The 12173-nt window shown below is 39.2% G+C and overlaps 1 protein-coding gene across 1 annotated transcript in view; it reads left to right on the top strand.

Annotated features, from left to right (window-relative positions):
* GBE1 (1,4-alpha-glucan branching enzyme 1) overlaps positions 1–12173 on the top strand; it is a 304174-nt gene that overhangs the window by 265606 nt on the left and 26395 nt on the right. Inside the window, exons 13-14 of the mRNA XM_066347125.1 lie at positions 417–601; positions 2204–2334. Of these exons, the coding sequence (XP_066203222.1) occupies positions 417–601; positions 2204–2334 (316 nt within the window). The remainder of the gene's footprint in view (positions 1–416; positions 602–2203; positions 2335–12173) is intronic.

Raw genomic sequence — 12173 nt, 5'->3', positions numbered from 1 at the left:
TTTCTCATCTGTGAAATGGAGATGATAAAGACTTTCCTTGAGAATCAAAAAAGAATGTACATGTAAAGCCGCTGGAAATAAACCATTCTTGAGATTTCAGAGAGTAGAGAGAGATTTTAGAAATTACTCAGAGATTATTTCAGAGATGAAATAAGTATGAGAGGGATACCTGTTCTCAAAAATGGAAATACACGTCCGGGCTAAAACCGCCCTCTGGGCTTCGGAGTCCCAATATGGTCGGTCCTCTTTGTGTTAGAACATGCTGTTTCTGAACCAGGGCACAGCTCTATTAAATCATAATCTAAACTGATTATACGGACTTCAAAACAATACAATTATTCGAGTTATCTTAGTAAGACATGCCGACATTACTAGGCAAAGTTTATATTTGTTTTTTGGTTTTTGTTTTAATTCAGGTAACGAATTTGGGCATCCAGAATGGTTAGACTTCCCACGGAAAGGAAATAATGAGAGTTACCATTATGCCAGAAGGCAGTTTCATTTAACCGACGATGACCTTCTTCGCTACAAGTTTCTGAATAACTTTGACAGGGATATGAATACGCTGGAAGAAAGATGCGGTTGGCTTTCAGCTCCACAGGTAAGCTCTTGCTCTAAACGTTATGTTTTAGTCACCAACGTTGTACAAGTGCAGAAAGGCAATTGATTTAATTCTGTATGCAGGTGCTCCAGACAGCGCTGTGGTCTTCATTGTGTAGTGCCCTGTAACGTACTTCGGGTTGTCAAAACACGTTATTGAAGTCTCTCCCATAAAGGATGAAAATCTTCAACCTAATGCCCTGCTTACTTTCCTGTTTATTTTGTTGTTGTTGTTTAAATTTAGTCATTTTTATTTCAAATTGGTTAAAATCAATGACAAAAGCTCTGCATGGAATCCATTTTGGAAATTGCTGCTGAAACATTTTAATTGTTTTGACTTTTTTCTTATATATGTAAACAATGATGCTGTCATAAAAAGACTTACCTTGACAACAGGTAGATTTCTTTATTCCTTTTTTTCCCTTCCTTTTCTCGTCTCTAACTTGTCATTTCAATAGATGCTATTATTCCTGTGTGCTGTTTTGTATTTTTCATGAGCTTGCCTCTCCTCTGGAATTAAAGTCTCAGTTTTCAATAAGTTTTCAAAAATGTAATTAACAGGTGCAAATTTATACAGGCTTTTTTTTCCCCCTTGCAAAAATTAGCATGTAGTATGTGTTACTTAGAATCCATTAACTTTTTACTGGTGCTGTTTGAAATTGCTTGTTGATGTGTTTTCACTTTGGTGTCTATGATTTTTTTTTAATGGTTGAACAAAGGTACTTGTCTATTTAGTAAGATTGGCTACATGACATGGACGCCCTTCTCACGTTTATTAGCAATGCTATTTCCCAAAGAGAGAGCACAAGGTGCTTCTTTTCGGCAGGAACAATGTTGAATACCAAAAGGCGTGCTGTTTACTCTAGAGCCTGAGTTCCCATTTCTAAATTACCAGGAGTGGGGGCTGCTGATGTGCATAGAAATCAGTCCTCGCAAGCCTGGGAATGGAGCAAAGTGGTGTTGAAAAAGGCTTCGCACCTGCCCCCGGGACACATGATCTATAATACAAGAAAGTGCATAGATGGGACCTCTATTCAGAACTTATCTTTTCTTAGGAAAATGGGTATTGTAAAGGACTTTGTGTTGCCATCCAATCTGACAGTTATGCAATCACGCAGAGTTTTGAAAGATGACCGTAACTGCAGCAGCCTCAGGATAGTAATGTTACATTATATTTCGCAAAGTACTTTTGTGTATCTTACTTCATTAACCTGGGACGAAGACTAAAACCTTAAAGAAAATGTACTTATAAGTCAATCCAATATGTATAAACAAACACTTTATATATATACCGTGGCTACCCTGTTTTTTCTTAAAACGTAAGCCAGAACAATGATCATCTGTGCTTTGTTTGAAGTTGGCAACAGCTGGTAAGTTATTCTATTCTTTAAACAGTTGTTGAGACCGTTACTGTCTTAGAGCTTAATTTGGGAAAATTACAACATTTTCAAAAAATATAATGTGCTGCCATTTTCATTTTTGGCTTAATAACTAACAAAGCTATTCACAAAGACAAAAACAAGTTGTTGTTTTTTTTATAAATAATTTACTTGTGATAGCACCTAGGTGTTACTAATTCTCATATATCTCCTAATTCTTGAAGGCCTATGTGAGTGAAAAACATGAAGCCAACAAGATCATCGCCTTTGAGAGAGCTGATCTTCTTTTTATCTTCAACTTTCATCCGAGCAAGAGCTACACTGATTACCGCGTGGGAACGAGATTGCCAGGGAAATATCCTTTTTGTTGCCAGTGAATATAACTATCTGCATTCAATCTTTTTATGCGCCATAGAGAATAAGAAAGACTGATACTGATCTTGATGTCTGTAGCTCTCAGTTTCCTTATCTGAAAAATGAGGGCCTTGGAATGGTTGATCAATAAATCTTTGCTCAGCTCAGTAATACTGAATTAATCCTAAATTCCATTCTGGTTCTAAAAAGAGCGATTCCGGACATGGATAAAAATAGTTTGATCCAGTATGCAAATACAAGAAACAATTGTAAGTTGTTGTTGTTTTTTTCTTTTGGAAATCTTTTTTATAAGTGGCCTCTTTCTCCTTCCCTGTTGAGAGAGTGGCAGAGGTACTGTCTTCTTTCTCCTTCCCTGTTGAGAGAGAGGCAGAGGTAAAGAGAGCTTCCTTCCTTCCTTCTCCTCCCCGTCTTCTGGACGCAGGACTTAGGACTTAGCTCACGTTTTTGGGTCTGAATTGGTAACAGATCAGGGCAAGGGAATGTGGAGCGAAGGAAACAGCAGGGGAGATGTTTCTGATAGCCGTATATACTCGTTTACTCATACTCATTGCACAGACAGACACTCACACAGCACCTGTGTGCCGGCCGTGTGCTGGTCGCTGCACACACAGGAATTTTCCTGGCTGATCCAGTCACTGCACTCAACAGAGCTTTTAAATTAGCAAAGAAGAAAAACTTAATCATTGCAAACTGATAAGTTGACAACTGTTACAAAAGGAAAAGTACAGTGTATCTTAAGAGATGATAACTCAGCCAGCCCACGGGGGAGGATGATAGAGCTGGGGCCCGGCAGCAAACAGCGCAGATTTTTAAGTAGTCAGTAGAAAGAATGTCCTTCTCCCCTGGAGCGCTCACAATGATTAATGCCTGCCCTCTGAGCACCATGGCTGACGCCGACGTGAAGTCCTATGTGTCAGGGTCTCTGTAGCTACAAGAAGATAAACCCCCTGTTTGAGTGGCTCAAACAGTAAGGAAAATGTATCTTCCACATAATAAAAGCCCCACGGTAGTGTGACCCCAGCACTGTGACAGTTTCATTAAGTTCCCTGATTCATTCTGTCTTTCTGCTTTCAACTTTCCTGGTGTCAGCAATGCCCAGGCCCAAGGCCTGGTCCTGTTATAGTAGTTGCAAGGTTACAGCCACGTTTCCAGATGTCACCTTCTGACACAACAGACGGCAAATAGGTATTATTTTCTGTGTCTTTCTCAAGAATGAAGTTAACGTTAGCAAATTTTCTTTCATATTGTGTATGTACAAATAGACAGCTAAAGAAAATCAACATGATATTATCTGTACTAAGAAAGACCTGTGCCTGACCAGGCGGTGGTGCAGTGGATAGAGCGTCGGACTGGGATGCGGAGGACCCAGGTTCGAGACCCCGAGGTCACCAGCTTGAGCGCGGGCTCATCTGGTTTGAGCAAAGCTCACCAGCTTGAACCCAGGTTGCTGGCTTGAGCAAGGGGTTACTCCATCTGTTGAAGGCCCACAGTCAAGGCACATATGAGAAAGCAATCAATGAACAACTAAGGTGTTGCAACGAAAAACTAATGATTGATGCTTCTCATCTCTCTCTGTTTCTGTCTGCCTGTCCCTGTCTATCCCTCTCTCTGACTCTCCCTCTGTCCCCGTAAAAAAAAAAAAAAGAAAGAAGGAGCTGTACTGTTTCAGGAAGCAAATGTTTCCACACTTACCATTCCCATGCAGAATGTGAACAAATGTAGACCCTAGCAATTCATACACACACAGGACTCTATGCAGCTCCAAACTGCTAAAGTAATGCCCTTAGACCAGTGTGTTCTAATTGCCGGAAGTTTAATTTCAATCCACGAAAGAGTTAAGCACCCTGATGTTCTGTGAAGATTATAGACAAAATGATCTTAGTCGAATTCACTTATGCTCAGGGTGACTTCTGCCTAAGCAGTCCCCAAAATAATTCTCCTCTTTTTACCTGTCCCTGAGTGTAGAAAAGATTGACAGGCACTGCCCTAGACAAAATCCTTCTCTACCTAGTAATGTAATATAATCAGTATACCATCAAAATATAATATTGATTGGAATCAAGTCAAAATACAATCAACAAAAATACATTCACAGAACAATTACAACCAAATGCAATCTTTATAAAACACTATCCTTGACCCTTAAACGGGGAAGAAGTGATGTATCAAACCAAGCTGTGCTGTAAGGCATGATGCAGTAAGTGGGGAGGGGACAGGATCCTCAAAGGGACAACAGAGAGCCAAGGAAAGAAAAAAAAAGGGAGCTTGATTGGTTGATTGACTTATTGGTTCATTGATTTAAGCCTGGTTGGGGGAAGGAGTTAGGAGGAGAGTGAGAAAGAAAGATTGTTTGAGGAAAATATTTTTAAGCCTGGACCTTAAAAAAAATGGATAAAATTATAGTGGAAAAATTTGAAGAAGGCCATTTCAGCTGTGAGAAGGCGTAAGTATTCTTACATAATGGACAGCACAATACAGTAATTGGGAAATGATGATTATAAAGAGTATACTAGGAACTAGGCCTAATAGTACATCAAGATCACATAATAGAAGATTTCAGTGCCATATTTAGGCTTCCTATTTTTGTTAGTTTATAGTGAGTCACTGCAGGTTTTGAGCTAGGGAGCTCCTTGGTAAGAATGTATGTTTTAGGGAAAAGTCTCATGTACCCAGTGTGTAAGAGAGCTTTCTTGAGGAGTTTGTAAGTACAGATATTAATTATCAGAAATTGCAGTACACAACATAGTGCATTAGCTAAAGTAATAGCGATAGAATAGAAGAGGTATGTGAAGCCCTTTCTTGTCATGATAGAACTCAGCAATTCTTTGGACATGGGGTATAGAAGAGAAAATATAAGGCTTCACTTTAAACAGTTGGAAGAGACCTTGGCCGGTTGGCTCAGTAGAAGACCATCAGCCTGGTGTGTGGAAGTCCTGCGTTCAATTCCCGGACAGGGCACACAGGAAAAGTGCCCATCTGCTTCTCCACCCTTCCCCCTCGCCTTTCTCTCTATCTCTCTATTCCCCTCCCGCAGCCAAGGCTCCATTGGAGCAAAGTTGGCTCGGGTACTGAGGATGGCTCTATGGCCTTCGCCTCAGGTGCTAGAATGGCTTCAATTGAGCAGCACCCCAGATGGGCAGAGCATCGCCCCCTGGTGGGCATACCGGGTGGATCCTGGTTGGGCGCATGCGGGGAGCCTGTCTCTCTGCCTCCCCCCTTCTCACTTCAGAAAAATACTAAAAATACATAAATAAATAAATAAACAAACAGTAGGAAGAATGGTATGTTATTACAGAACATAGCAAAGGAGGAGGAGTAACTAGTCAGGAGAATAGAAAATATGAGTTTAATTCAGGATCATTGACAAAGAAATCTCAATAATGATGTTTAGAAGAAAAAAATCTTGGCCCAAACTGCATTGATTCCTCATCTGGAAACTATGTAACTCTAACAGATATTATTAAGTGAAAACATATAGTTGTTAGTAGAACCCACCCAAAAGTTAATTTTATTTAGTGAAAAAAGTTACGCCGTACATGCAAAACTAGTTTGGTTTTGCAGAAACTTTACATAAATTGAGTCTTCTGAAATTTAGTGATTTGTCTAAATGTCTATAGGCACCCATTATGCAAAAACTATTCACGTTCAAAAAACCCACTGCATGCTTCACATTAGTGACCTTTTTTTTTCCAGAAACTGTACTTACTCAAAGCTCCAATGACATAGACACCTTGGAGAATCGGGCCATGTCTTCTTGGAAGTATTGTAGTAGGGAAAGCCTCAGCCATCTGTTGGATCTCTAGGAGAACTTTGAAGAAATACTGTTAGTTCTTTTCCTACAAGGATTTTATTTTCTAGGGATTTGAGCCCACTTAGACCTTATTTACTCTTGTAGTCTTTCTCATTCTTGTCTTTTTGTCTATGAGCTATAACAAATCCCCATATGCAACTATTCCTCTGGGGACATGTGCATTTTAATAAGTCACTTTTGAATACTCAAAAAGTATGCAAAACCCAATGCGCTAAGACATCTAATGGAATAGATTTTTTATAATGAGGACTTTTGTTTGAGAGGAGAGCATTTGCAGCATACTTTAAACCATGCCTTCTAAATAATTATCTGTTCACAATGCCACCTTAAACTCATAGATAGAAATAATAAAATCTGGATTTTGTGATATTCTATACTCCAGTGACCTACTTCACTGCAGATATTTCATCTATAATCCCTCCACATAATAATAATAACCATCATTACAATACTTTCTAGTTCTAGGAATCTCACTATTGCACAAGATAAACAATTCAAGTTCTTTTTAATGTTTAAAAATATTCTCTTAAATGCAAATGCATTACTTCTGCACCTTGGGGCTAATGCCTGTTCATCTCGCCAGCTGTACAAATCAGAAAGACATTTAACATGCTGTTTACAATGCCATCCCCCCAGAGATTCTTCTTCCACACCAAACAGCTCTAGTTTCTTTTCTTTATTTTTTCCTGTAACAGAGAGAAGGACAGATAGGGACAGACAGACAGGAAGGGAGAGAGATGAGAAGCATCAATTCTTCGTTGTGGCACCTTAGTTGTTCATTGATTGCTTTCTTATATGTAGCCTTGACCAGGGGGCTACAGCAGACAGAGTGACCCCTTGCTCAAGCCAGGGACCATGGGTCGCTATGATCCCACACTCAAGCTAGTAATCCCCCGCCCAAGTTTGTAAACTTGTGCTCAAGCCCAATAAGCCTGCATTCAAGCCGGCGACATTAGGGTATTGAACCTGGGTCCCCCGTGTCCCAGTCCAATGCTCTATTCACTGCGCCACCACCTGGTCAGGCTAGCTCTAGTTTCTTTAAGAGATTTTTCTGATACTTTCCAGGCCTCTTACCATCATGTCTCCCTTCTCACGATACACCCATCGTTGTTCACATTCCTCTTACATTGTGTCTCCGGAACGAACAGCACAGCATTCCTGGTGTGGTCTGGCAAGTATGACATGCAGTGCCCTGTTTCCTCCCAACACTGCACTCGAATTATGAAAGGCAGTCACATTAGCTTCCTGGCAGCCATGACACTTTCTGCTCAGACTCCATTTGCATTCTGATAAAAATCTGTAGTTTTTTAGATACAAATCTTTAGTTTTTCTTTATATGTACTAGTGCTTTATATGTACTCTCCTTTGTTTTTTATTTATTCCATTGATAATTTTAACCTAAAATCCCAGGTTCAAGATGAAAAGTATATATTGTTGTTTTGCCTCTACCCTGTTAATAGAGAAGATACAAGAATACTGACGTAGACCAGTTTTCTGTTATCGATCTGCTAGGATTGCACCGTCAGTAGGCAATGACTCTATTCTTTAAACTTGTTGCTCTACGCTTAACTTTGAGTCCTTTCATTATCTTAGCATTTTACAAGCCTCATTTTTTCTTGGCCTTTCATCTTTCTGACTTTATCCTTATACCTTTAAACAACATTGTAGATCAGCATTATGGAATCATTTTAGATATGAAAATTGAAGAGAGAAAAAAAAAAAGGCTTTCTTTGCTGCATTTTCTGACTTACCAAGCTGTTCTAGTCCATTAGTATTTCCAACTCCTGAACCAGTGAATTAAATACAGATTTTCTCTGTAAAGAATCCACAGTGGCAAGATTGAAGGTATTAATCAAATCAAGAGATTCATCAAATTTTTAATTCCCTGGAAAGCAGGATTTGATGTCAGAACAAATTTAAAGTTTCTCAAATAGTCTTTTGAACTTCTTCTGTCACTGTGAAATATAAACCTGCAATAGGTAATATATCTGACTGAATTCTTGAGTAGTTCTATTTTTTTTTTGAAACCTGTATATTTTGTATATCAAATAGCAGACGTCAGCTTTCACTCAGTCTTTGAAGAATAGGTGGTGACTGTCTTCCCAGGAACCTGTTGTAAGGGAAGCTATTTTGGGGGTAATGCCAGGCAGGGTAGACGAAATACATACTTTAATGATGCTTTTAACTATCACTTCAAACTAAGATGATACATTTGGAAAGCTAAGTGTGAAGTCCAATTTGTATCACTAAGTTTTCGAAAGTGGTCTTCATGGTGACAGATAAAGGACATAGTATTATTTCTGCAAAAGAATTCTACAGCCCCAATAAGTTCAATGAAAAATATTTTTTAAGAAATCTACAGCCAGCCCTGGCTGGTTGGCTCAGTATCGACCTGGCGTGCAGGAGTCCCAGGTTTGATTCCCGTCCAGGGCACACAGGAGAGGCGCCCATCTGCTTCTCCACCCCTCCCCCTCTCCTTCCTCTCTGTCTCTCTCTTCCCTTCCCGCAGCCGAGGCTCCATTGGAGCAAAGTTTGCCCGGGTACTGAGGATGGCTTCATGGCCTCTGCCTCAGGCGCTAGAATGGCTCTGGTTGTAACAGAGCAACGCCCCAGATGGGCAGAGCATCACCCTCTGGTGGGCATGCCTGGTGGATCCCGGTCGGGCATATGCAGGAGTCTGTCTGACTGCCTCCCCATTTCCAACTTCAGAAAAATACAAAAAAAAAAAAAAAGAAAAAAGAAATCTGCCATATTCTAGAAAATAAACAACACCAGCAAAATTTCTTTGTCTATACAATATCTCACAGTGGTCTTTTGGCTGCTGATCTTCAGTGTAATATTCACCAATGTTCTTTAATATGGAAAACAGCAAGGTGGGTTATGCAGACTGAGATTTAAATATAATGGATAAGTAGGCAGGTGATAAGTTTCAGGCTTCGGAAGATAATATATATATATTTTCTGATGTGTTATAGATATTTCATAATGATTTCACGTTGCTTAGCTGTAAAGAGAGAAACAATATGCCCTTAATATTATCAGAAACATTGTATTTTTCCACCATATTTATTCACTTACAAAATTATCAAGTCATCATTGTCTCAAAAGGAAAACTGCTAAGCCCCCAAGGGCAGACTGCTCTTATCTATTCTAAATAATACAAATGGTGTCTCATTTTGACTGATGTGGGAACTTCTTTTGAGGTCCTTCTGCTGAGAGCCATTTTCATTAAGTATCCAGTTTAATATTCTTGGGCACACTATAAGCTAGATCAGTGGTCCCCAACCTTTTTTGGGCCATGGACCGGTTTAATGTCAGAAAATATTTACACAGACCAGCCTTTAAGGTGGGATGGATAAATATATCATGTGGCCGAGACAAGCGTCAAGAGTGAGTCTTAGACAGATGTAACAGAGGGAATCTGATCATTTTTTAAAAATAAAACATGGTTCAGACTTAAAAATAAAACAGAAATAATGTAAGTTATTTATTCTTTCTCTGTGGACCGGTACCAAATGGCTCACGGACCGGTACTGGACCGCAGCCCGGGGGTTGGGGACCACTGAGCTAGATTGTTTAGCCTCATGTGACAGATGAGTAAACCGAGGTCTTTCAGTAACTACCGAACTTCCTCCAGCACTTGGCTGATCCAGTCTGAGCAGAGTATTGCAAAGCCTCTGTTCTTTCTACGACACACCGTGGTGCTTCTGTCTGTTCCTGAATACTGCTGTGTGATTGATGGTGGTAGCATAGAAGTATTACCAATAAAGATTTATTTCTGCAGTGTTCAAAATGACTTTGATCTAGTTCTGGGGGAGTAGGTAGCAAGAGGAGACTTGTACCCAAATTCATGGTACCAGCAAGCTTCCCTCTCATCATCTGACTTCCCTCAGCATCTTACGATCGCTCCTGACAAATTATTCCCCAGAATCTCTTCCTGGTGACCCTTGTCACCGTTCTGCCCAGGGGGGAAAAAAAAATGTAAAACTCAAGTTAATCGTGTTTACCCTAGATTCTAGAGGAGAATGTGTCATGGTCTGTGTTCAGAGTTAAACTCCTCTGAGCATCCCATTAATTTAAGTTGACTGTGTAATAGTCCAGGCAAGTGTGAAGCCCTCACAGCTTTTTAATGAAGTGTGTGTTTTGATATATACGGATTCATATCATTCTGAGAACATAAACGCTATGATCAAAATGTTTTTAAATTATTTGTCAGTCTGCTGTGGAGGTGGGGGTGGACATCAGAGCTCCTCCTTTTCACGTGGTATTTAGAACTGTGACAGTATTGAAATGTGGCTGGTGAAAACTATGAGAATCCAGGCCAAAAATATTTAAAGCTAAGGGAACAGATGAGTAAACCGTTAGGTTTGACCTGAGATCTTTGAAATATTTTCATTTAAACTGCTGCGAGATGTGCTTTTTACAATGTAAATTTAGACTCTGACATTTGCAACCTGTACACAAGACTTTTTAATGAGCAAATAAGGTCACTTGGATGATTCACTGAAATGTGGTCGCTGAAGGCAGAGGAGCTGCTGTGAGTTGCTCAGTTTATGGAAGCCTTTGAAGCCTGGTTATGTAACACTGTGTTTAATAAAATCTGTGTTTTATGCAGCAAATGAAAACAAAGAACTTAATTTAGGATTAGCTAAAAGATACATTCTATCACAATTTTGTATGTGAAGGTAAATTTCTCAACTAAAAAAGTAGAGCATCTCAACTTAACATTCTGGTTTTTCAGCTTGTAGCTGTTTTTGGTAAAAATAAAATACAGGTTTTCTGAAAATACCTGTAACAGTGGGTTTAAACAGGTGCCAGAATATTTCCTTTTCTTGTGTTTCTGTGTGTGTATCATGATGCTTTCACTCTGTGCTGCAGTTTAATGATGATTTTTTTATGTGAGCAGAGACTGTTAATCCTGCTAACAATGTAGTATTAAATATAGTCTTTTTGTTTCTTTAGCTTAAAATGATGTACAGTCATTGCCTCGGTTAGCCTTCTTTTGTTTCAAGATAATGGTAATACTTACGAACATTACCGAGTGGTCATCCTGATCATTTTTCATTGTTAAACACTCTTCCGCAGCCCCTGTGATGGAAGAATAGTGACAGAGGTATACCCCCACCTCCACTGGCAATCAAGAGCCTGTGATTTAGCATCATTTTTCTACCCATGAATTTGAAATGAATCACAAAGCAAAGCATCTTGCATGATTAAAATATTTCATATGTGTAACACTTTTAGATTGACTTTATATATATATAGTCATAAAACTATAGGCAGTAATGAATTATGAGCAAGGACTTACTACACACAAATGGTTTCAGGGTTTTTATGGGATTTTTTTTTTTTTTTGCTTTGTTTTGTGTGAGTAGCTGAATGCTATTCAGTGTTCAGTGCTCTGGGATAGATATTCAGCAGCACTTCCGTCTTTTTTGGGCATAGCTAAGTTGCATAGTGAGGGTCTTCTTTGGTTATAGAAATTCATTTAATAAGTAGCTCAGTCAAGCTTTCTGTCCATTGTTTTTTGTCCTTCTGTGTGAAAAAGAAATCAGAAACATTACCTCTTTGAAAATAGTACCTAATCACTTTATCATTGTATCACTAATGGGGGTAAACCTTTCTGTGCCTAGCGTAATCATTTTTACCAATTTGTAAAAAGTAGTACTAAATACTTGATGGATAGGTGGATGTGTGGACAGATGAACACATGGAGCGATATACTACCTACCTAATTTAAATTAAATAATAAAAAAATAGTTACAAGAATCTGTATTTCCCTTAGAGAACATATTTAATTAAATGGTAGGTAAAATTAATAAAATATTATCCACAAAATACATCAGCATTTTGTAGAATTTGGAATTAATATACTAGAATCTTTTTTTTTTTTCATTTTTCCGCAGCTGGAAACGGGAAGGCAGTCAGACAGACTCCAGCATGTGCCCAACTGGGATCCACCCGGCATGCCCACCAGGGGGCGATGCTCTGCCCATCTGGGGCATTGC

The sequence above is a fragment of the Saccopteryx leptura genome, chromosome 8 (genome assembly GCF_036850995.1).
Source record: "Saccopteryx leptura isolate mSacLep1 chromosome 8, mSacLep1_pri_phased_curated, whole genome shotgun sequence".
NCBI lineage: Eukaryota > Metazoa > Chordata > Mammalia > Chiroptera > Emballonuridae > Saccopteryx > Saccopteryx leptura.
The sequence above is the reverse complement of the archived record's forward strand: the minus strand, read 5'-3'. Positions and strand labels throughout refer to the sequence as shown.